This window comes from Corvus brachyrhynchos, unplaced genomic scaffold (genome assembly GCF_000691975.1).
Source record: "Corvus brachyrhynchos isolate BGI_N302 unplaced genomic scaffold, ASM69197v1 scaffold83, whole genome shotgun sequence".
In the NCBI taxonomy this organism is placed as follows: domain Eukaryota; kingdom Metazoa; phylum Chordata; class Aves; order Passeriformes; family Corvidae; genus Corvus; species Corvus brachyrhynchos.
In genome coordinates this window covers 4,631,844-4,657,864 of record NW_008238464.1, presented here as the reverse complement: position 1 = coordinate 4,657,864, position 26,021 = coordinate 4,631,844, and the positions used below count along the sequence as shown (strand labels likewise).

The following is a 26,021-nucleotide window of genomic DNA, read 5'->3' as shown; positions in this document are numbered from 1 at the left end:
CCTGCCCCGTCCCGAGGGCTTGCGGGGACGGGGCGAGCGGGACGTGGCTCAGGGAGTGTTTCCGCAGCCGCTCTTTCCTCAGACCGCGCTTTGTCCGCCCCGATCGCGACCTGGTAGCGGTGAGCAGCCCTCAGGGAAGTTTTTCCAGGGTAGGCCTCGTGTCTGGTTTTTGTAAAATCCTCCCAAGTCCTTCGGGGGCTAAATAAATGTTTGTTTATTAACTCAGCGCGTAGCTGGAGTCTTAAGAGCCGGGAGAGAGGCACAGAGGTACTTGAGAAAATCTTAGAATAGCCAGTGACGGGGATGTTTATGACTTCACTTACTAGGAGTGAGTCAGATAGATTTTAAAAGGATTTAAAACGTTGTCCTGTCAACTCTCTGCCCTTTCTTGTTTTTTTCTGTTGTATTTTTAATTTATTTTATTTTAGCCTGTTTTGTTTTCAGACTCAGGTAGATTCTATGTAGATGCCTTGTCAGTTTAGGTAGGGAACAAGTGATTCTCTTGATGCTTGAAAGCACATATAGGTGTGCTAGCTTTGGGGGTGAGTGCGCATCCCATTTAGGATCCTCCCTTTGGATTTGGGAAGGTGGAGAGGTACAACACAAGTAATGTCAGAGGGGTGGTGTTTCCTAACACAGAAACACAGCAATTCCCATTATTACCATGTGTTATTGTCTTTACTGGACCTTACTATTTAGATACTGCTGTTACCGTTGAAGTTATGTTTCAGCTCTGACTTTCAGGACACTTTGTTTGTCCAAGTGACTTCAGATCCCTTGCATCCTGACAGCTTAGTGTCTGTTTTTACTTTGAAAGGCTTACATGTTTTGCTAAAAATGATAGTTTTCAAAGCAGAAGTTAATAGGCTGCTGTGAAAATACTGATTTGAGTGGCAGTTGATGTGCTCATTGGGACCTAGCTATTGATTACATTCTGTGGATAGTAGTTGGTGTTTGCTTTATAGCTTTGTGAGTAAAAGTTAGCCTTAAGGAGAAGCCTTCAGACTACTTGTTCTTTGGGTTTCAGAAAAAAAGTGGAGGAGGAGAGGGACTGCAGGTCAGCGTGGCAAAAAAAATGGCTTGGAAAGAGAATACGTTGGTGTCTGATGGGAATGTGTTTTTTGCAAATCTAATGTGCTGTGCTTTTCCATATTTTGACTAGAGATCAAAAGTAGTGGAATCCTTAGGTGTCAGCTACACAGTATAATATGGTAGCAGATGCCACTGGTCTGTCAGATTCTAGAGAGAATATTTTTTGTTTGCTTTTCTACAGGAGTGATTATTTATGATCCCATTCACATTTCCTAAAAGAGTACTCCTCACAATGTTACTGAATCATCACTATGCTCTGCTTGGAGTCAGATAATGCCCAACTGAAATAGCATAGAATCTGAGAAAACTGAGCTGCTGGTGTAGGTGTATGTGCTGGCACTTCTCACATTCCTTCTTTCTGAAGTACTCTCCAAATGACTAAGTGTTTTTAGGCTGTGCGCCTCCTTTCCATGAATTTCCATTCAGTATTAGGGCATGGGCATTCAGACTGGGAGCACATTTTACAGGGAATGAAATAGTTGGCAAGTACGTTATTTTTTTGTGAGCTAGAGGATAGGACTTTTTAAATAGTGCCATTTTGTCAGCCTGTGTGTGAAACCCTGAGCAAATGTTTTGGGAGTATCATTTAGAAAAATGTCTTACTTCATAGGAATGTTTTGCCTTTAAATGCAAATTTGTTACAAAGATGCCTGAAGAACTTCTCTGTGCGAGTTTGCAAACTAGAGAAAGAACTTTTTGCAGACTGTTGAAAGGCTGTGAACTATTTCACTCTCAGGACTCATTGAGTGGCCCTCTTGGTAATGTCCCACAAGTTGGTGGATGACTGGGCTGTCTTGGGTATCTCTGCTCCACATCATACAATGACTGAAATTTCTTTGTTGTGGACCAGATGAAGGAACTGGTCTGGACTGAGATCCCCCTTTTGTGTTACAGCCATTTGACAGTGTGGGTATTCGACAGCTGTTTTGGCCCACCTTGAGGAGGTGGTGCACAGTGGTAGAATGGGAAGCTGGCAGTGCTGTTGGCAGTGTTGCCATCATGTGCTTTGCAGGTCTGCAGTTAGGAGACTCTCTCTGAAGGAGTCTTGTTTACTTTGGTGGAAGTACCGCCATGGCATGAGATACACAGTCAGGATCATATTAAAGATCCTTAGAACTCTTTTATAGACTTCACTGGTTTCCCCAGTAGCACTTAGAGCCAGAAAGATCCTTGCTTTGGATTTGGATTTGAATTTGGATTAAGGTAGCATTTGATGCCTCGTTTCTGTAAATCTAACTTATATTAATTTTAAAAAATCATTCACTTGAAACAGTGTGCTATGCATGCTTTGTATGTATAAAAATAGAAGTCAAAAGAAGCATTTCTATGCAGCAGGCAATTAAAAACTGCTATAACTTAAGCAACTATTTCCTGGGAAAATGAAGTGAATAAAGTTTAGCATTTCACTTTACCTTTCCTGTAGGCCCTGGGTGAAAGGGGATTTGTTGTTCCCCATTGCCCAGGTGATGAATTTGGAGATACTGCAGCTACAAGCTGTCTGGATCGCTCTGTAATGTCAGACTGCTACTCAATTTTTTTTTTAATACTCTTCATAATTAGCTTTGTTGACTCACCCTCAGTGCTGTCTTCTTCTGTGAACATTGCATGGCTATACTGTACTACATATAGTGGGAAACCTTGCTCAGAGGTTGAATTTGCATTGCCCTTTTAAAGGGACAAAGTGTTCTGCTCCAACTTTCCTCTGATTTAACCCCCAGCAAAATAGTGCAGGAGTGCTAATGCTAACCAAAGTAGGGTGGAGGGGCATGTGGAGGTGGCTGAAACAAGTTCTTTCAGTCATGGGCTCCACTTCAACTTAAAACTGTTGTAAAACCATGGCTTCAGAACATGAGGTGATTATAAACAGGTGAAGTGGGTTTAATTGATTTTTATTGTCTGTAATGGGAAATATAGACAGATCATAAAATAGCAGTCAATTAAATGGATAATGTTAAAAAACTTCAGTGTCACCACAATATGAATAACTTATATACAGGCCAGGAGTTTTCTTTTGTTTTTAAAAATCCCATCTGTTCATGTGTTGGAACGTCAATACATAGATACCTTAAACTCAGCTCCCTTGGAAGTTTTAGATGTTTATTCAGCTTTATATGGACATGCTACCATGCTTCAGTGGTACTGTCTTTGCAGAATCAGGAGCTTATTTCAGTTGTTGGAAATACACTTGAAATCTTGTAGCCAGGATTTAAAGACCAGAGCTCATCAGTCTGCATGGTTTGCTTTAATCTTGATGCTACTGTAAATAATCTACTGATGTTTTCATATGACACAGCAGTTGCGTGTTCTTAATGAAAAAGTTAAGAGCTCTCTTTCTGGTAAAGTAGAACAGTTCTTTTTACTCATTTGTAGATCAAATGGTTCTCGGGAAGTATATCAGTAGCCTTGTTCCTTTTCCAAGGGGAAAATGGAATAGTAGGGTGCTGTCATGAGATCCAAGCTTAAGACCTCATTTCCTTTGTAAGATAAATTATAGCACAACTATTGGAACAACTTAAAAATGAAATGTCAAAATAATGTGAGGGAAGTACATCCTGTAGTATAGTGGCTTGACTTTTCACAGCATTGTTAGTTTCCATGGTTGTTATCCTTCGTTTTACAAGATTAGCCATTTGTTTTTGTCAGATTTTCATCAGCTAGGAAGAACGCAACGTTCTCCTCTCAAAATATCAAGGTGTGTGTGAGCTTTTCAGTTTGAATCTTACCAGCCCCTCACATGTTGCTTGTCTTGCATATGTTCAAAACAAAGGTTAAATGCTACTTAATGTTTTGTTTTGATAAGCTTTTACTTCCACTTTTTGTAATAGAAAAGCAGTTATCAAGTTGGCCCTGTCCTATTGCTTCATGCTGTCTCAATGTTATTCAACATCAGAAATTTTTCTTCCCCAGCCATTTTATAACTAGATGTCAGGATTGATTGGCCATGGAAGAGTTAGAAATGGTTGTATAGGACATCAGGCTTGCTTTCTTTTAGTGTCAGCATGCCATAGATTCTCCACCAAAAAACAAGTCAAACCCAAAACATTTGCTGGCTGGGTTTGTGCCCTGCAGAGCTGCCTTTCATTTGTGGGTTTATGTAAATAAGTTCACTGTGGTAACAGCTTCCAGTTCCCTGTTCATCAGGCTTGCAACTAGCTGTACTTGTGTAGCGTATGAAAATTTGTTCACACTTCAGTTGTTTGTCAGGAATAGATGGACTCTGACTATGCCTTGCTAGCCATGATGTTTTAAAATAATTTTTGGCATCCTGGAGAAATTAATCTTATAGTTCCTCTCTTATCTCCATTTAATATTTGTCTTTAATCTTTTATCTCCACTTAGTATTTGTCTCTTCTGCAGCATGTGCAGGAGACAATGCTGTCATCATTCTACTCAAGGATGAGCACTCTTAGAGCTTTCACCATCTTTACCCTCTTTTTTTGCAAAGGGGGCTATTTCCCTGACATTTATATTGCTTGTTTCTTTTTTTCTAAGGTTGGTTGACCAAAGCAGAGTTTGGTTGAAACTGGTAGTTTTCAGCATCTCGTTTATGGACTGTAGAGAGGGAGAGGTGGGGGTTATTGCACCAACTTTCCTGAAGGGGTTTGTGAAAGGTGGGTGGGAAAAGTGAGTTTGTTTCAGTTACAGTGCTGACCATTGGAACATTCTGTGAGTCCACTGAAAACAATCTTAGCAGTCAACAGTTGGGTCAGTGGAGGAGCAGTGGTAAAGAATGATATGCTGAAGATACAAAACAGGAGGGAGTAGTAACAGTGAACAGAGAGCTGGAAAAAAGACTTAATAGAAAATTTCAGGAGAATTTTCCATCTGGGAAACTAAGAGCAAAATTCAGTCATAAAGTGATGATGCTAATTGAAATGTAAGAAAAAGTATCCTTGGCTACCTTCCCATCCAGTATGAAGCTCCATTAACTCTTGTAAAGAAAGAAAATTTGCATAATGTTATATCTCACAGCTGTAGGAGGGTATTGGTTTGCCAAGGTTTAAGTGTTTGTTCTTAAGAGAGGGTAGAGGAACTTCCTGGTGATTGTATTGCCTTTGTTTTGCTAGGTGATGACTAGCTGAAGGGTTGACACAGAGTGGTGGTGGTCCTGTCCAAGATAGAGAGCATCTTTCCCTTAGCAAACCCTGTGTCCTTGTGTGTAAGATACTTCTCACGTGGGAAAAGCTACAGTTCCTATCTGCTGTCTTTGATTTGGGCCAGGAACTTTACTGTTGAGCAAGGCATCAGTTCAGGGAATATACCAAGAAGAACTATTTTCCATACAGAGGTCTGTGTAGACTTACCAGAGGTGTATTTTTTTTTAATCTTTTTTAATATTCAAGTTGTTGTATGTTCCCCGAAGGCACAATCATAAACTTCACTCAGGAAGGTGACATTTCTTAATACAAAGTTATGATTAGTAATTGAATGTTGTTATCTCCACTAATATTGCAAAATACTCTCATCAGTAAAATAATTTTCTAAAGCAAATTAACATACTGCTGGAATTACAAATGGAATACAACTGAGACGGTTTTGTTATGGAATATAGACTATAAAGGCAGTTTGAAATACATTGGCCAAGTCATAGAATGGTTTGCATTTGATGGGACCTTTAAAGATCATCTAGTCCTGCCCCCCACTGCCATGGGCAGGGACATCTTTCGGTAGAACAGGTTGCTTAGAGCCCTGTCCAGCCTCACCTTGTTTCCAGGTGTGGGCCATCCACAGCTTTTCTGGGCAACCTGTTCCAGTGGTTTCCCACTCTCATAGTAAAGAATTGCTTCCTCGCATCTTAGTTAAACCTACTCTCTTTCAGGCTAACACCAGTGCCTCTTAAGGGTCCTGTCACTACAGGCCTTGGTAGAAAGTTTTTCTTCATTGTTCTCATAAACCCCTTTTAAGTAAGGCCACAGTAAGGTCTCTTCAGAGCCTTGTCTTCTCCAGGCTCTCCCAGCCAACTCTCTCAGCCTGTCCTCATAAGAGAGGTGTTCCGTCCCTCTGACTATATTTTGTGGCCCTCCTTTGGACCCTCTTTAACAGGTCAATGTGTTTCTTGTCCTGGGAGCCCTAGAGCTGTATGCAGGTGGTGTCTCATGAGAGTAGAGGGCAAGAATTACCTCAGTTGATGGGGTGACCACAATTCTTTTGGTGCAGTCCAGCATATGATTTGTTTTCTGAGCTGAAAGTGCATGTTGCCTTTTCATGTCCAAATTTTCTACCAGTACCCCCAAGACCTTCTTGACAGGGCTCCTCTCAGTCCACTTGTAACCCAGTCTGTACTGATACTGGTGGTTGCTCCAAGCCAGGTGCAGGACCTTGCACTTCACCATGAACTTCATGAGGTTCGTGTTTGCCCACTCCTTAACCTTGTCACTGTCCCTCTGGATGGCATCTCTTCCCTCAATACCCTTAACAGCTCAGTTAACATCTGCAGACTTGCTGAGGATGCACTCAATTGCTATGTCTGTGTCATTAATAAAGATGCTGAGCAGTACTGGACTCAATACACACCCCTGATGGACACCAGTTGTTACTGATCTCCCTTTGGGCATTGAGCCCTGGATGCAGCCACCCAGCAGCCATCTCTTGAGCAGTCCATCAAACTCATATTTCTCCAATTTAGCCACAAGGTCTTGTGTGGGAAGTAAGTTTCCTAAAGGAAAGAATTGTTTTCTTTACATTATTTACTTTATCTGGAAACAAAAACCTTATTTTTTCTGGGAGACTGAAGTTGCTGAGTGACTGTGGAGAGTCAAAATAACCCCAAAATAACCCCACTCTTTTGAATGCCATTGCACCTCTCTGAAATGGAAAGTTTGACTGAAGCAATTCACTTTGGCTGTTCAGAGCTTATGAATTTGCTCTAGAAATTCAGATTATGACTGTATATCAATTCATATTATTCCTCCATGCTGTTTCTGTTGATAGCGAAATCTGTTTGTAGCAAACATTACCTTATAGTCTTTTTATTCTGAGGAGCAGAAGTTGAAAAGAGGGCGATACAGGGAAAAATTCCAGTGCTTTCAGCTAAAATGCTAATCTACTTAGAAAAAAGTGTGTGTAAAAGTTTCTTTAACAGAGTGTCCTGAAAATGCAAACAACAAAGCAATTGGGAAAGAAAATGGTTTTAAAAGAAATTGCATCTGGTTTTTGGTACAGTTGGCTCTCTAATGGGCATCATAGTTTTGCTTCTTAAAACATCTGTTTTAAAATATATGTGATGCTGAAACTAGTGTTGTCGCTTATAATTTCAAATTGAGTGTGTAGTACTGTTGAGGACTTGTGATAGTTTATGACTTGATTTTAATGCCTTTTAAAGAGACTCAGAGAAGAGGGACAAAGGTATAGACTTCTTTTAGGATTGTGTTTTTTCCCACCTTCAGGTTGTGACAGTGTTATTTTTCTGGTTCCCCAACCCATTGTGGATGAGTTAAATACAACATGCAAGGTTCTCATAGCGTAGTAATCTGTATTTTATAGAAACCTGTACAAAAAGTATTATTGCAGATGACAGGTGCAAAGGACATTCAGGTGAAAATATACATCCTATCCTGTGTTCTGAGGATCTGGAAAGATAACATTTGCCTGCTATGAAGTGCAGCTGATCAGAGTTAAAAGTCTGACTGTGATAGGGTACTGTCCATTTAATATTAGATATTCAGCAAAACTTCAGCCAAGTGCTTGGGATTTCTGTTGTATTTTTCAAGTGTGATTTAATAGATTTTGTAGTTTGGTTTGTTTGGGTTTTTTGTTTGGTTGGTTGGTTTTTTTTACTTAATGCAGGCAGGGTTGGTTTGTATCCAAAGGATAGCTCCTGGAATATTCCTTTGCTGACAGTATCCCAGTCACTGCACTCCTCTGCATCCAGCATCATTTCAGAAAGAGGCTTCTCGAGAAAAACTAAACAAACTTTTCAATTTCCAGGAATGTAAATATATTCAGTTAAAAAAAAAAAAGGCGGCATTCTTTACTCATATGTGACTAATTGTCTTTTGTTTAAGGTAGGTTTGAGAAGTCTGGAAAATCTACAACAATTTTAATGTAAGGCTGTGCCTGCCAAATAGTTACAGCTTAACCTCAGAGGCTGGGAAAGAAACAAAAAAATATTGGGGTTTTCTGAAAACCCTGAGTGATTAATCTTTAGTCAGATACCTCTTTAATGACACTACTGCAATTAGTGCATTAAGAAACATCTTTTTTCTCACGAAGAGGCTCTTTAGAGAGTTCTTCATCATTTCACTCAAGGTGTGTTGTTCTTCTCTGGAAGCTATCACTTTAAAGTGTAATGTCTGTTGGAATGATTAATGACTAATGTATTTTGCTCTTCATGGTACTTGCAATTTAACCTTGAAAAAATGCTTCAATAAAAATTATTTCTCTCATTTTTTGGAAAGGTTGCAAAGGGGAAAACACACCTCAAAACAGATAGGTGTAGTCGTATTTTGACTCCTTCTACAGGCCATTAAACCAGGCTTTAATGTGTCTTACCACAATTCAGATATTCTAACGACTTCCCTAATGGCAACTTACTATGACCTTAATCAGCCACTGGGTGAAGTTTACAATCAGTTTTTGAAAGAATAAGTGGAACCTCTGTCTCTTTTTCTTGTAGGTGAGTGTCTTAATTGTTAGGTTACAAGCTTCTGTCTAGTCCAATGAATCATGAATTCTTCCCTTGCACAGAGGTTCAGTAGATGGCAGGAAGACTGTTTGTGAATGCTCTCTAGTTGGATGAGTAGGAAGATCTTCATAGAGGATTTACTGTATGGCTGTGCGAGGTGAGGGTGTTAAATCTCTACAATCTGAGAATTGGCACAGGACTATTATCCTGGATTAATACTTTTTGGCTTAAAAGATTTGGCTTTAGACTTGAATTTTTAAAACTGTTTTTTACAGTGAGCTCCTGGGTTGTTAGTGTTTGGTCAAAGATGGTCCGTTAGGACTCTCGTGCTTTTGGAAACTTGGGTTTATGTGTAATGCCCAATTCACGACCTTGCTGATGTGGAAGATTTTTTTAACCATCCATGTTGGCAGCTTTTGGGGCTTGAAGTTGGTGAGCCTGTCAAGTGGTTTTGTGATGCCTGTAAGGATTTTCATCGTTCTGCTTGTTGATTTGGACCTACTTACCTCTATGTTTCCATCATTCTTGCCTGAATGTCAGACTGGCCTTGACATAACCTTTAGGACAAGGAAATCCTCAGTGAGCCAGAGTTGTGCTGCTGGTTCTGCTGCTGGGTAAGCTCGTTATATAAACAGCTGTGTATTTGGAAGAAAAACAGCCAAACCTTATTTCCACTCTTGTACAGAAATCTTAGCTCTGATCCCTTCAACCTTGGTGTAAGCTCCATGTGAGCACCAGTAGCCAAAAAGATCCTTTTTAGAACTGTGCATTCAGAATCCTTTATGAGGACAGTCAGTATGTTGAAGCGAGTTTTTGCAATGTCTCTCTACACATGAGAGACTTCAGGGTTCTTCAGATAGCTCTGTGTGATAGTTCCTCTGTGGTTAATTTTGCAATTTTTAATTTTTTTTTTTTTCAGTGGTACCCAGATATGCTTCGTAAAAGTTTAATGCAACTAGTCATGTACTCCAACAGAACTAGGATATCAAACAGTGTTTCTGGAAGGATGTGAATCCCTTCCCTGCTGTGGACGCTGAGTACATGCAAGTCACATGTTTTCTTTAGGAAGCCAGTTCCTTGTATGCAGTGTGGCTGCACTGTCTTTGCAGCAAAACTGGGAGGGTGGTATTTGTGTTGCAGCTGGCAGTTCTTTTTTTTTTCTTTTTTTTCCCCAATCAATTCCTACTTTACCAGCTAAACCCAGATGCTTCCTGCCACTGCATAACCACTTAGATTATTTGTATGGGTTTCTCTAGCCCAGAAAAATTATTCATTGTAAGTGTAGCTCAGTTGTGTTTAACTGGAGAATTCTGTACCTGTAACTGCCAGATCGTCACTGTTCACTGAAAGAAACAAAAGTGTTTTTCCATTAATGTTATCATACATAATTCTAAAATCCTAGCCAGAGGGTAGATAACTTGAATTTAACTGTGCTCAGCACTGTATCCCTTTTTCCCCCACATTAAATTTACTTTATCTAGTTAACACAAAATCCAGGGTTTTTTAAAAATTCAGTTGGATTTTATGAATCATTTGTTCTAATATAAAGCTTCCCTATCTTTTGCCCAGAAGATGAGAGGAGGTTTTATGATATCACTACAGATATCACAGGGCCCTCCTACAGCTTCTTTCATAGTCTGTCATGGATTCCTTTGAATTACTCTTTGAGTTACTCAGCAGCACTCAGCACTTAGGAACAGTTCAGTAGCTTTGCCATCCCCTAAAGGCTAGAACAACTGCATTACTGAATCCTCATTTGTGTCCTCCCCACTCCTCCTTCCTGGGAATGTTTCATTTCTCCTCTTGCCTGGAAGGTACCTGTGACTGTAGCAGTGGTTTTTGTTTTGTTTCTGTAACACCTCATCCTCTGCTTGAGCTCATTGGGTAATAGTGATGGAAATGTACGTGCAGAGCCTAAAGGTAGGCAAAATACTTTACTAGCTGCTACTCGAGACCTGCAATACAGCTTGCAAAATCTGTGGACACTTCAGAAGCTTTCTGTATGTATGTTAATACTGCATATAGGCTACTCCCTAAGACCCAGTGTAATTTGGCTCCTTAGCTTCAGCCTCGTCTCTTAAAGAGCAACTCCAGAATGATTTTTCTGGACATATTTGGGGTATATTTCCTGTGTTGCTTGTTTTGCAGAGTCCCTTACATAACTGTTCCATGTTAACCTTGTTTTATCTTGATGATGTGAAATTGTCAAGTCTTCCTTGGCAGTGTAGCCTGGTTTATGGCTTCTCATTTTTTCACTTTAAACTGTATTCTGTGTCTTAGTTGAAAGTTAAAAGGAAACTCAATGTTCTGATAATCGTCTTATAATCACCTAAACCCTGATCAGTTTCAGACTTTTTTTTTTCTAGTAGAAAGTAATTTGGGCAGCTGAATCTTTTGTGAACCTAAAAACATCTGGTACATCTTTGGTTTTCAATTTTACATTGTGATTTATCTTTCTATAAAACTTTTTCCATACAAACAGTAATAAAGAAATTTTGTTTGCTTACTGAGGCATTTTAAAAGTTGCATTGCTTAAAAGAACATATGTGCATACAAGCACTTGCTACCTTTAATGCAGGACTCTTGTGGCACCTCTTTGGACTGGTTCAGCTCTCACCTGTAGTGGCCAGTCTTTTGTGACTCTGCAGTTTCCAATTTGTGTGGTTCAGGTCTACAAGGCTTCTTTAGTGTTCTTGTCATTTTTTCCAACATCCGTAATAAATAAGTTGAGTGTTCTGGTTTTTTTAATCTGTGTGCAGTAACAAATTACAGTTTAGATAATTCCTGCATATTTTTTACCGTCTCATGTAATCTCATCAGAATTCCACCCGTACTCTAAAACTGTGTTCTAGACACTTGGGGGGTGTGTATATGTAACTTACTTAGATAATTTGTGATTAACATACTTAATATTGTCTTAAATGCTTTCTGATGATAATAGGAAAAAAATGACCTCATGTACTGCTATATGACATTGTAATGTTTTTTCTCTTATTTTCCAGCTGTATGGGGAAACTTTGTCAATATGAGGTAATGTATATAATTTTTGTATTGAATATCCTTATGTGTAATAAAATTAACTTACCTTTTCTATCAATATATACAAAGTAGAGAGAAAAACAGCAGCTGACACTGTTGTTTGGGTGGTTGCTAAGCAGCTGATACCATTTTTTTAAATACAAAGTGTTCTGTCTCAAAAATGGTTGAATGTTTGCTATAGATCTCGCCCAGGATTTTACTCACACTTCATCATCTGCCTTTTTTTGCACAAATTCATCTTCTGATTTTGGCCAGTTGGTTGGCATACCTGGTTGCATGGGCTTGGATTCTGCTTTTCCTCAGCACAAATGTGGCTGTACCTCAGTGATAATGTGGGCTTAAATTTTGAAGAGCAGCACATTCTCCACTGCTTGCTATTATTATATTTCTGTACCTAGAATCAGAAATGTGCTTTGGAGAGTTTTTCCTCCTCCACAGTTAATTGGTAGAGAATCTGGTGGTTTAACTGCTGAAAAGCAGAAAATCCTGCATTGTCCCCTAGAATTTTTTCTTTTAGAAATAGAAAGACAAGCAATATGTTTGCAAAACATTCAGATTTTCACATTTCTGCTTGCATGTGAGTTTGTCCTCCAGGAAAATTCACAGCTGCAAAAGAAATTGAAGAGTATGAGGACAGCTTATTCCTTACAGCAAAGTCATTGTATATAGAGGACAAAATATTTTACTATGCTGTTTTGCTAGTAAAGGGTTTTGGTATTCTGTTGCCACGCTTAGCAGCACACAGTAAGGAAAGTTTGAGACAATATAAGAAAAAATATGAATTTTCTCTAGGCTCTAATTCACCCAGGACAGCTTACCCTGGAGTCTGTTCCTATCCCAAGTGGTCCATTCTGCTCCTCTTATAGTTTCCCACTGTTGCTGCAAAGAGTGCTCAGCTGTCAGGCAAACAGCTGCTGGGCTGCTGTGGCTTGCAGATGGGAATATCATTTAGATTACCATGTTGTCATGACCAGCGAACTACGGCAGCTTAGCAGCTGTTTCATGAGCAGCTGAGCATTTCTTAACGAAGGACAAGAACCTCAGAGAGAGGTTTGAGGAGGACGGGTGGGTGTGGGATCCAGGGTGTTTATTCCCTGATAAGCCATCCTTACAAATTCTGCCACTACCTTCATCTGAATTATTATTTGAGATGTCCTTTATAGAGCTGTTGACGGGGAAAATTATTTCTGAAGGTCTGATGTTGATCCTCAGCCAACAAGGATTGTCTTTGTTAGGAGGAAATTCTCATTAAAAAATAAACTGCAGAGTGCCAGTCCTTGAGTTCCAGGATTTGTGAATAAAAAATAGCAGGAACTATTTTTGAGGGGACCTTTTAAAATTCTGAGGGTTTTTCCAAATTTTCCATGCTCACTTATAAGACAGGAAAGGCTATCTGTTCCACAGTTGTTTGCATAGTTTTTTGTAAATTTCTGTTACTTGGGAAAACATTTTCAAAATCCACCAGGATAGCTTAATATTGCTTCCTTATAGTAAATTCATTCTATGGAAGCTGCAGGGGTTTTATTTGCCACTAATGCAACAAATGACAACTTGGTTTGAAAAGATAGTTCAGGGAATGTTTGTCTTAGTGTAGGAATTTACTGTATTCTTTAGAGATAAAAATAAATCTGGCTGGTAAGGTCTTTGCCTCAGTAATAGGTGAGCTGACTTTTTAAAAAGGTGAGAGTTTTACAGAGGGTTATGAAGGGGATCGTTGCTCTTACTTGTAACAGTGTGGTGTATATATATAAATATATCTGCTTAACAAAGGATCTTCTGTTCCTGTAGGTGTAATGAGTTCAGGTCCCAAGTAAAGGCCCTCTGTTTTTCACTTGAAAGAACTCCATTTTATGTTGGATACCCATGAATCCTCTAGTATGCAAAAACTTACTACTGTGAGATAAATAATTCCCCTTTCAGAAGGTTTCATTTAAAAAAATATATAATTACACAAGTGTAAGGAAAATTGCATAACCTTGATACAAGAGGTAGACTTTAAAAATACATATTCTACATTTCTACAAATTTACTCAAGAGTGAACACAACTGAGACACTTTACACAATCAGGTGCTAAATAAGACCACACAGATCTGTGCAAGACACTGGCCTTTTAGACAGTACTCTGTTTTCACAAGTTACCACGACATACTTCATCCTTGGCCTCATTTCAAATGAGTAACATTTGTGTGAAAAGTCAGTATTGCCCATCAGGCGGTTGCTGAAGACACATTTTAGTGCAGTTGGGGGGTTTTTTCCCATGTGTTTGGAAAAGTTCAAAGTCAAAGTGAGATACTTTTGCCCTTCTCTCTTTGATTGATACTGTAGTGGCATTAAGGGAAAATGTTTTGTCAGCATACAGTAAGCAGAGACCCTCAAAGAGACCTTTGCACAATAAAGTTACATTCAAAACCAATAATTAGACACTTTTCTAAAATGAAGTTTATTTTCTATGTAAAATGAATGTCATTTTTGTTATTACTGTTCTTTCCTGTGGGCTTGGTTCAGTTTTTGCCAAACTGATGGATTTCAATGGAAATTAGACCATCCACTTTAAGTCGTTCTAATTATGTCTTTGAAATAATACTAACTCGGGATGCTTTGAGGATGCTGTTTTAGCGTGATGCAGGTGCAGTGGAGCTGTTATTGCTTAGGTATGGATTACTTTTTTTCTGTTCTTGCCAACAGGTCTCTTCAAGAAAATGGGGATCAGAAGGTGGAAAGTAGAATAGAGGAGGTTAGTTTTCTAATAGTTGTAATCTGTTTTATCTTGAGGACTCCATTTCACTCATTTCATATTGAAGGGCTATATTTAGTTTTCTCTCCTTACTCTTCATTATGCTAAAACCATTCAAAGCATTAGGTTTCTGTCTGTACCTCAGGTTTTTAACTGTTCTTTGCTCTAGTGGAGTTTCTAACACTGATCTGTGACTCTGCTTTATTTTCATTAAAACTTTTCTTGAAAGTGGTAGTTCTGCTGATGAATTTGCTGTAGAGACTATGGTAGAATCCTCCCAAGAACTGCTTTATTTGTTACTGAAAGGATGTACCCACATTCTTTCCTCTGACTCCCTTACAAAATGTGAAGTATATATAAGGTGCCTTACAAATTTGAAGGTGTCCAAAATTGCTTTGGTTTGTTCTTAGCTAATGATCAAATGATCAAAGATAGCAATGTTTGTGGCTGGGGAAGGGCATGCAGTGCCAATGCTTTAAGCACAAGTCCTGGCAATTTCTGAAGTAGGCATGGGTACTGAACATATTAGTGGTTCTGAACTTCTGTACCAATACCTCTGAATTTCCATTTCAGCCTCAGTTTGTTGTGAAATATTAAGAATGTGTGCAACAGATCTTGCTCCAAATGTTTTAGGCTTCCAGTCAACAATAAAACAAAGTATTAAATAGATAGAGAAGTCCTTGAGGTTGATACCCCTTACCCTTGTGTGGGTGTGTGTTCCTGTACTAGTGTAGTCTGGTCTGCCTAGTGTCTTGTATTCCAGCAGGTTTATATAGCAGTTGTTCCTCTGGACACAGTGAGCAGCCCACTGAAATTGCTTAAAATCAATGGAGAGCTTGTATTCTTAGTTTATCTTTTGCATTCTTCTCTCTTTGTTTTTTTGTTTGGGTTTTTTTTTTTTAATTCTGGTAAGTGTTGCAACAAGCATTGTGAAAATTCCAGTTGTTTTAAGAATGGTGAGATACTTGAAATTCGATGTGTAGATCGGAGTTACTGTAAGGTCTGAGAAGTTGGGCATTTCTGGATCTTATTTTAAAGCTGTATTTGTATAATGTCTTACACTATCAGAATAAGTATAACTGTTTCAAGAACTATTTGCTGTTCTCCAGAGCTAAATATTTAATGAATATAAATGACAATACCATATAATTTCCTTTTAACACAAATATGCAGCTTTATTCAGTTTATGAAGTTCCTGAATTGTCTAGCTCTAATCAGAAGTATTTGTATAAAACAAGTTGGCGATGGTTACTGATGTGCTGCCACTTAGTACCAGTTAGAACCTCTGACAGCTTTCGACTTATGTATAGCCCTAGAAGCTAAATTTTATGACAAGGCTTTAGTAAACTTAAAAACAAGAGTTCAGGGACTCCTGCCGAAATTCAGCAAGACTGTTAGAAATTTGGGTCCTGTGATAAAGAAACTGAAACTGATGCCAGCTTAAGTGATTCTCTCTTGTAAAGCCATGAAAACTTGGTAGGTGAACCATATTTTCTAACAGATTTTCTTTGAGTATTTTCTTAAGCCTAAATACACCCTCAAATCATGATGTACAACATATTTAGATATTTAAACACGATGTATCTTAAAATTTGCATAGCATGTTCTGAGAGAACTACAGTCATTTCACTGGAGCTAATGTCCTTCTCTCTGTGCCTGTGTCCTCTGTGTGCTTACCTGTTGTCCATTTAAATAGTTGAGGTTTAAATTACTGTCCCACTGTGCTGTTGCTGGATATAGACTACCTTTGACAACCTCAGACAAGTCACTTATGACTCCAGTTTGCCAAATAGGAATCATAACATTGAATGTCCTTGTCAAGACTATGGTACTCGTAGCCTTGAGATGTTTTGTTTTCAGTGGTAAGCTGAGGGATTTCATTTCACACTGTTATAGGTGATTTGATTTTTGGTGGAAAGGGTTCAAGATTCTTTTTATGTAAAGGAGGCTTATAAAATGTAAGTTTCCTGGAATGTCTTCAGTAAAGATCTGCATAGGAGACTGTTCGCTATGATTTTTGCTCTAAGGCAACTTCCTATGTGCATGTTTTGTGATGTGGATCTTGTTTAATTCTTCAAAGATTAAATGTTTTTCCTTTATTTTAGGCTGTTGCACCTCTAAGGGAGAAAATCAAAGATCTAGAAAAAAGGTATGTCATCTGCTGAATTTGGGAAGCAGCTCAAAGGCACAATTTCTTTTCTGTAGCAGTCAGTTCTGTAGTTGTAAGCTTGAAATAAATTTTTGTATATACTTTCAGCACCTTTGAGTTGTTATCATATATAAGTGAGGACAGGGCATTGAATGCTAAGACAGTAATGGTTAAGGTATTCAGGCTGATTGATCCTACCAAACCAAGCTGGGAGTGCTGTACTCTTGTAAAGTTCAAATCCTGTGGAGGAATTTGCTATTTGGAGTCCAGCTGATGAATGGATTACTGTGGTTTATGTCTGCTAAGACATTCTGGTTTCATCTTCAAGAGACTTAAAATATGCTTTACCACAGTTTTCCCACACTTGTGATCAGTTACTGTGGTTCAGCTACTGTACAGTGATTCACTTGTGCATCTTAGTCTCTGTATATGCTTTGGATGAGCCTGACTGACCTGCTTCCCTCAGGATTTGTAAGGGAATGTGTTATCCCTCACTCTGCCTGTTTGCCTTTGTATCAGATCAGTTCTCTGATCTGGGCGTCCTCATGGACAGATGCTTTTCATCACAAAATAAGGTCTGGTATAGGGGTGGGAACTGTCAGCTCTGACACGGACTTGTTTCTTTTGCCAGTGGTACTGTTTTGCAGGTGACATTGTTGGTATCCCAGGCAAAGCAGAGAGTGCTGCATTGCAAAGGGCCGAGGCTGGGTTGTCCAAGCAGTACCAGTAACCCTCATGGGGTATTGCATACTGGTGGTTGTGTGCTGCTCCTCTGGAGAGGGGACAGAATACCATTGTGGCTGGCCAGGGATATGCTTGACACCTGCAGTGCTTTGGTGTTCAGAGTTTTGTCTTGTCAGTGAGCAGCTGCCCCTCCTCCTCCCACCCCTCCTGGGCTGTAAGGAAAAAAAAAAGGAGAAAAAATTTCAGTTCTGTTTTTTACAATTGATTTGAAAGGTTCAGTGACCTGCCACATGCCATTTATTTCAGTGAGAATACTGATCTGATTGCTCATCTCTCAATGTGCATGTGAACTTCATAGTTTGAACTAGGCATATATTGGCAATATGAAACAAATTGCAGATTGTGTCACCACCTTGACAAAACATTCAGTTGATTTATTTAATCTTTGTTGATAGTCCAGGAAACCTTCAGCTTCAGTTGTGGGTAATCCAGGTATTTTCTTCTGCCATTCACAGAGGACCTTTGTGGGAGGGTATCCTGATTGGCTCTTTTTTATTTAATAATTGTTGCTCATTTGAAAAAATACGAGTTGTTGAGCAGAACCATTAAATTAATACTTCTCCCAGAAGCTATATAAATACTCTTGCCTTTTCATGTGTATTGATAAGTCTTGTTTCAGACCTCTAGGAAAAATGAGAAAGAATCAAAATATTTTTTTACCTCTGTATGAACCAATCTGGAAATTATACTTTCACAAAAGAGGGGGCTCTTAATATTGTCTTATTATTATTTTTCAAATATATGTATAAAATAATGTAGGCATTTACCTCTGGTGATTCAGCTGAATGTGGGTTGTTGCAAGTAATATTTTTTAAATTTTATATCTGTGTGAAGTGACAGTAAATAACTACTCACTGTCAGATGCCTGAAAGCTGATCCAGTTTGCAAAGCTTACTCTAGTGTCAATGTTTTCTTACCTCATAAGCTGATAAAACCTGAACGCAATCCATCTTCATGCTTCTGAGAAGCAGGAAAGACAAGAATTCCATAATGCTAGTCTCATGACAAGAGGTTGTTTAACTGAAGCTAGAGCTGTAAAGTTTTATTAAGAATTTAACAGCCAAAGCATTGCCACGTAATCATCAAAGCAAACATTAAGTCAAGATAAACTCCATTTTGTTGCCAAAAGTTCATCATTTGTCTGCCAAACTCTATCCTGCTGTCTGTAAACTGCTACTGGTGTAATGGAAGGAGCAAAAATGGTTGTGAGGTCCCTGTGGCACCAATATGACTCCAGGATGGATTAATGCAACCTTAAAATAGTGGTCTTGGAAATGGAGGAGAGAGACTTGCCTTGCATCTAGTTATTTGGCACTTAAACTTTTTTTGAACTCCATAAATCTCTTGTTATGAGTGAATTGTCCTCTCTGTCACAGAAAGGATGTGTTTTACATGTCTGCATTGTGCTTGTGTACTGCTGTCTTTCACTGCTTCAGCATAAATCAAAGAAATTGTTAGTGACCTGTATGTAATGTAAGACAAGTGTAGGTAGCTTTTTTTTGAGTCTCCGTGTGTGGCTAATGTTGGAAGGTTCCATTGCCATATTTCCCCTATCCAAGAAACTGAAAGCAGCTTTCATGCTGTGATGAAAATTGGATAAAGTACAAAAGCATCTGTGCTCTGGCACTGAAGAATTCCTGTTGAGCCAGTACTGCAGGTTAGAAGCAGAGGAGGAGGTGCTTCAAGATCACAGTTGTAGGGTCAGTTCAGTCACCGTCTGTTTGTGAGTATAGCAAGATGTAATAACTCTTGTCATTTTTGGCTCCTGTGTGCTACATCAGGCTGCATCTCTAGCCTGTGGACTTACTGGGGGAGAAGAGTAACCATAGTTTGATTTTTGTGCAGTGTCACGCTGATATTTAGTTAAGAAAAATCTGTGGTAATAAATTGCCAAGACTATGATGCTAATTACTGAAATAAATAAAAAAAATTCACACCTTCTTTCAGAGGACTTTGTTGCTGTATGCAGAATGCATGCCAGGGAGGAAGAGAAGTTCATCTAAGGTTTGAGGCATCAAGAGATGAGCACTTAAGATTCATACGTCACATAATTTTATTTTATGGTGGTTTTGGTTGAAGTTCCTGTAAAGAAGGTGCAAAAATTAAATTACATTTGCTTGAAGACCATCAAATAAATGGCAGTCTAGCTATTTCTAAGAAAATTAAGATCAGTTTTCATGCTGAATAAGCTCTCTCATAGAAATTGTTGAAGTATCTTAAAATGTATTTTTTCAGCATTCTGATTGTAAACTTTATATTGGTTTTTGTAAAACTTTAAGGAGAATTCATGTTGTAAGTTTCACATTGAAACTTCAAGAAGTGTTTGAAGTCAATGCGGTAAGTCAATACAACTTGCTTTCTTTTCCAGAGCTTTTAAGAATGTTGCTTGCCTTTTAAAACTTTAAAAAGAGGTGTCCAATCACTGCTCATGTTTTATTGTTTTATTCTCGTGTGATGTCATGCCTGGCACTAGTTCTGCTCTCAAAAGGTAGAAGTCAAGTGATTCATTACATAAAATCAGGCAGAAATTTTAAAAGCGCTCTTTGCAGATGGATTTTGATATTTCACCGTGCATAGGCATTGTCTTGTGTTGATCCAGATCCTTTTTTAGAATAAAGGACTAAATATACTCTTAGCAGAACTTCAAGAATAGGAGGTTTTCAGAGTAGTTTCTCACATTTCAAAGACAAGTATGTGGAAGAAGAAACAAGGCTGAAACTTACTTAGTTTTTCTTCTTTGTTTTGAAATGTTCTATAGTTTCACCCAGAAATACCCACCAGTGAAATTTTTATCAGAAAAGGATCGTAAAAGAATCCTGGTAAGTTGGTGTTTACTTGGAGGTTGTTTTGGGGAAATACCAAAATATCTGTGGAATGTAATCTGTTTTGTAGGATTAAAGACATAAGACAGGATAAAGGGAATTACCTTGGATGTCATATGTGTTGCACAGGTTTTAGGGCAGTGCTTCACTTATTTGTGTTGATGTTCTCAAACTCAGCATATAAACTCTGGTTGGACTCTGCTTTTGAAGTTTGACTTGCCAATTAAACTGCTCTCCCTGTAACTTCTCAGGATCACATTTCCAAAGAGTCTCTGTGTGTGCTCCCAGATGGCTTAAACTTGCAGAGACCAGGAAACTTTTTAAGCACATCTTGACAGGAACCTTGTCTGGCCAAACTGGGCAAAATCTAGTCATAAGGCTAGAAAAGAAGTTGCTATGGAGGGAATGGTCATCCCTCTGTTTCTTCTCTGTTTTTCCTGTTATTTTGAAGCCTCATAAGCAGTTGAGGATGGAAGAGGATGGCAGGTTAAGTCAGGACAAGTAGTTGTCCAAGGCATTCTTAAACTTAGTGAATTGTGCTGCAAATCAACTTTACAGTTTTGTCTGCAAACACTTTTGAAGTTATCTGTGACCTAGATATTTCCTTGTTTCTGTTTGTCAGGGTGGGGGGGTGGGGGATTGTCCCCCTGTTTTGAAGGCAGAGAAAGTATAGCTACTTGAGATGTGTAAAATAGAGTATGAACTTCTGCCTCTCTAGTAAAAAGTAAAGTCTAGGACAAAACCCTGCAGCATGCCTAACTTAGCTGGTGCTTTTGTTTGCTTTGACTTCAAGATTTTGAAGAAAAAACTGAAAACATGCAGATAAAGTTATTTTACTGCATTGTTAGGCAATAGTCTTCATTGCTATTGCGAAGTTTCACCAAGAATTAAGCGTTACCAAATTAGTTTAGTTCTGCAATGATGTTCTGTCATTTTTATGACAGTCTGAAGGAGGGAGACCTGTAGACTCCCAGTGCCCCTGTTGAATATAGAAAATAAACTGAGGAAAATAGAGAGAGGTTTAATTCTAAAAATTCCTAAATTGTGTACTTCATGTATTTGCAAGGGTGATAAAGTAACCTTAATGTCATGTTTTCTGTGTAAGTGAGAATGTACTTTCAAGAAAAGTGTTAGTGAAAGCTGTTAACAGGCTGTGGAGCTCTTAATGTTCACTTCCAGACTTTGCCACTGAAAAATACTGTATATTTTGTTGAAATCTGTTGCTTCAACAGAGATGGCAAGTAGTTGGAATAGGAGTATTTTCAGCTGACCTGGAGGTGAATAGCTTTTGGGTTCCTCATGTATTTTGTAGAGTTTAAATGACTGAAGAGGAAGCTGGCCAAAAGGAGTGGCAGGTTGTTCTGACCAGTTTTGTGCCAACTCAGATGGGCATTCATAGGCCTCCTGCCCATGTGGACAGTTCCCTTCTGTTACAATATTGCTGTCATAATCCTAGGGGAAATAATCCATGTTCTTCTGAAGAAGCTGAAGTAGCTGAAGTTCCCATAAAAACCTTGCATGACACTTCAAAATTCTCAAGAATTGGCCAGCCAAGCGAATTTTGCTAGATCATGTGCTTTGTATTTTGTTAATACTAAATCTTTTCCTAGAATTCATTCTTCATTTGATTTTACTTTTTTTTGTTCTGACTGCAGTCTCCAACTCCATCCTGGAGATCCCCACAGCACTGTCCTGATCAGACAACAGTTCTAGCAGTTATTTTCTATTACACTGCATCTCTTTGGAGATGATTTCTAGTAGTGGTGATATCTCAGCTAAGACTAGATGTCCTGTCACTTTCATTGAAAAGAGATACTCACCTTGTTGTGCATGATTTATCTATTTCCTGAGTTCTCTGAAGTGACTGGACCAGAGGCTTTCACATGCAAGAGAAGGAATTATGTTATTGTGGAAGATGGTGTTGCCGTTGGTTCAGTCTGTTGGGTGGGGTTTTTTCTGAATTGAATGTATAGTAAACTGATAAAAGCAGAAAACAAGAAAATTAATATAATTTCCTTATAGGACATAAGATGTTTTGAATCTGAATGCACACAGCAGCAATGAACTTGTGTAATAGATAGACAAACTTTTAAGTGCCTCTAGTGAAGAAAATTATCAGTAATATTTGTGCCTTTTATTGGGTGCTGAAGTTACCAAGCATACTTGCACTACTAAGTCATTAAATATTTTTATTAATGTTGCCTTAATAAAGAATTTGTTTTAAGACCCAAGTGCTGGTGTTCCAGTTCTGATGTGGATATGATTCATGTACAACTTATGATTATGTAGATTAATATGTCATTGTGATTTGCAGGAAGTAATATTTAGAAATTATGCATTTATGAGTGATTACAGGAAGGTTGTACAAAGAACTTCAGTGATAAATCATCTTTTTTTAAATGTTGCCTCAAGTAATGATGAAAAACATAATTTACACAGTTTTTTACTTTTCCAGGGGAAATTCAACTCCTTTTTCATGATTTCTTAAGTTTTTTGTCTAACATGCATGGAAGCGATATGTTAATAAAGCCAACTTAGATTTATCATAAAAACTACTGGTAGGTTTAAGGCAGTTGGAAACTTCTTTCCAGACAAAATTGGTTTGTGCTCTTTTTTTTGCCTTTTTTTGGTGCTTTTTTTCTTCTTTTTGTATGCTGTTTTCCTTTGGGTTTTTGTGCTTTTTGCCCTTTTTTTGGTTGGTTTTGTTATGATTTGTTTTTCAAAAGGGGAAGAAGACACTTCCTTTTACTGCACCAAAGACATATATTGCAAGCATTGATTTTATCTTCTCTAGAATCTTGAAATAGAAATAGTAGCAGGAGATTTCCTTGGGCCTCAGTTGAAGGAGTAGGTTCTTCTATAGAAGAGTTTTATCCTGGTCACCACCAAAAAAAGCCAAAACCCTTGTAACATTCAGCAAGGCTGCAGCTTGCTTGAAAGTCAGGATAAACTCATGGCATTACGTTTTCCATGCATGAGTTTGATTTTCCCCCCCCCGCTAAGTGGTGAGACATGGCAAAGGGCTGTTCTCCCTCAGTTACTGCTCTTCTTTCCTCATTCACAGCATTCTGCCAAAATCCTGCTCTTGCTTCTTCTCTATTGCAGCATAATGGGAGCCTCGAGATTCATTCATTCTGTCTGTCTGTCTTTCTCCTAAATCCTGGTTCTCCTTCAGGTTTGTCAGGGAACGGAATGTTGAATCTGTTACAAGGAAGCCCTGACAAACTCAGAAGAATACTAAATAGACCAACTAAACTATTCTTTTATTAACTGATACGGTTGCTTTGACACACTAGTGTCCCTGAATTTTTAATAAGAAAAAGAAGCATGAGACTACAAGACGTGGACATTCAAGTTTTTACAAAAGAAAACAGATGTTGTTTTTGTATGTTTTTTTCCTTTTCAATCTTTGGAGGTTTTTTTTTTTGCTTTTTTTGTAGTTTAAAAAAAAAAAAACCTGCTCTGGCAGGGTAGTGGACAGGAGAAATGGTTAACTTTTGACTAACCTGAAGTGGAAGAACTTAAGGCATCTCATCCTTTTCCACACAGCACTTTGTTATTGTAGTACACCATCCATTCATTGGATTCCTGCTTGATTCCACCTTGTCCTTTCATTGCTTAGTTAGTTGTCACTACAGCTGAAGAATGGGCGTCAACAGCTGAATCACTTTCAAAATGTGAATTTAATCATGCAGCTATATGATATAGCTGATGCCACTGAGGTCTTTTACAAGTCCACTCTTTGAGAGTTATGATCTGTTGTGTCTTCGTTCTTGAAAACAGTTTATGAAATGCAGAGAAAATAATTGCTTCTGTAGATAGGTCTGGATGTGTCACACAACTTGCAGTTCTACTTATTGTGCTGACTGCTTCAGTACTGAATTAGTGATTTTTGTTAGTTTGTTTGCTGTTAAAGTCTGTGGTGCAAAAAGGGAAAAATTAATGAACTTTCTTGTTTCTTCAATAAAACAGGCGTACAGGGTTTTAAATATTTTATTTCTGCTTGTTTCTGCAGTAGAACATCAGAGTTCCAAGACAGGCAAATGCTGCATGTCAGAGCTAATGGTATAGAACAGAGTTTTTTCAGTTGAAGGGGACCCACAAAGATCATCTAATCCAACTGCCTGACCTCCTCAGGCCAGAATGATGTAAGCTATGGATGCATTAAAACACAGAAGGAGTGATTTAAAATGAAAGCAGGAAATTAAAATGAAAGGTCTTCGAAGAATTCCCTTCTTCCTTTCCGGGTGAAAACTTACAGTATTTACTTAGAACACCCAGCATGTATTCCATTAAAACCAGACAAAAACTGGATTTTACATGTCTGACAAGCCTGACATGAAAATAACCTGGCATTCTGTCATACCTTTTTTTTTTTCTGAGAAATGGGATTTGCAGAAATTTCTCCTATTGCCTTTCTGCATCTTTCAGACTTTGCTGTCACAAAGAAGAGCACAATCCAATTCGAAGGAAAAAAAGGAAAATAATGTAATCTGAGAAAGAGATTTTGTTGATGTGAATAGGTAGCTGACCTTCTAGCCTGACAGTGATGAAATATGTCAAGTATGTCTCTCAAAATTTTAAAAGCTGTAAATCTTGGAAAAAAGATATACATGGAAATGGAGTTGCTTCCCCTGGAGTAAGCAAAGAGCTGAAACCTACTGTTCTGTCTTCATGTTTGTAGACTTTGTCTAGTGTTTCTGTAAAAAGAAAAAGAAATTCATACCAACTGTCCTAACGCAGATAACTGGAGGAGCAGGGTTTGTGGGTTCTCATCTTACTGACAAACTAATGATGGATGGCCATGAGGTTACAGTTGTGGACAACTTCTTTACGGGCAGGAAAAGAAATGTGGAGCACTGGATTGGTCATGAGAACTTCGAACTGATAAATCACGATGTCGTTGAGCCCCTGTACATTGAAGGTAGGTAGGCTCTGCTTTGGTATTTGCACTTTTTTGTGCTTTTCCCTTCTAAGTGTGTGTGTCTGTAAAGAAATGAAATTTATGCACTGAGTTCTGGGTTGATCTATCTAATATCTGTGTGCTTTGTTTACAGTTAGCCTATTTTCTGTGATCAGTATGGAGTAAGAAGTTCAGAGTACTTTTGTCATGGAAATTAGTTCTTCTCCAAGTGGATGGGAGGAAAGAGACCTTAGAAACATCCTGATGTGACTGATTTTGTGAGAATGCAAGATGGCAGTGGGTTGGTCTGCTGTCCCATGTGTTGTTGCACTTTCCTGTGTGCCTGGACAAGCTTACACACACAGAGTCTGTGGTCCAGATAATTCATGAACTGAAGTTTAATTTTGGGCTGCAGTTACTTAGACATGCATCCTGCAACTGTGTATGGTCAGTTGAGAGGAGATTAACTTTCCTTAGTTGCCTTTAGTGTCTTCTGTAGAAAACATTGCTCCACTTTAGGTACAGGCATTTTTCAACCTGTAGAGTTGGAAATTCAGCAGCACAGAATTTCCCTAGTTTTCAATGGAAAAACAAAAAAAAAAATACACCAATCCTAAAGAAAGAAGCAAACAAACAAACGAACAAAAGTATGTTCTGCTTCAAAGTAGTGGCTCAGCATCTGAAGTATCATAAACTTCAAACTATTATGCCAGATTTTAAGGCACCCTTAACATTGTTGTATTTGAGAGAGACATGCATTTATAGACTTCTGTGGGAGTATCTAACTATATAATGAGTCAGTGAAAGCATTGCTCAAATTACACTGCAGTTCTGGTGGGTGTGCTCCATCCTTTTAAAACTCTGTAGCAATGTGCTTGTTCATTTTAAGGGGAAAAAAAATAACTGAGCAGTT

The 26,021-nt window shown here is 38.4% G+C and overlaps 1 protein-coding gene across 1 annotated transcript in view; it reads left to right on the top strand.

Moving 5' to 3' along the window:
• Nucleotides 1-4: 4 nt before the first annotated feature.
• The window catches only part of UXS1 (UDP-glucuronate decarboxylase 1), a gene marked incomplete at its 5' end in the record, with an annotated part of 56,767 nt that continues 30,750 nt past the window's right edge, over nt 5-26,021 (top strand). The window contains 6 exons of the mRNA XM_008635837.2: nt 5-149; nt 11,719-11,746; nt 14,442-14,490; nt 16,596-16,639; nt 20,142-20,202; nt 24,949-25,129. Coding sequence (XP_008634059.2) covers nt 5-149; nt 11,719-11,746; nt 14,442-14,490; nt 16,596-16,639; nt 20,142-20,202; nt 24,949-25,129 — 508 coding nt within the window. The remainder of the gene's footprint in view (nt 150-11,718; nt 11,747-14,441; nt 14,491-16,595; nt 16,640-20,141; nt 20,203-24,948; nt 25,130-26,021) is intronic.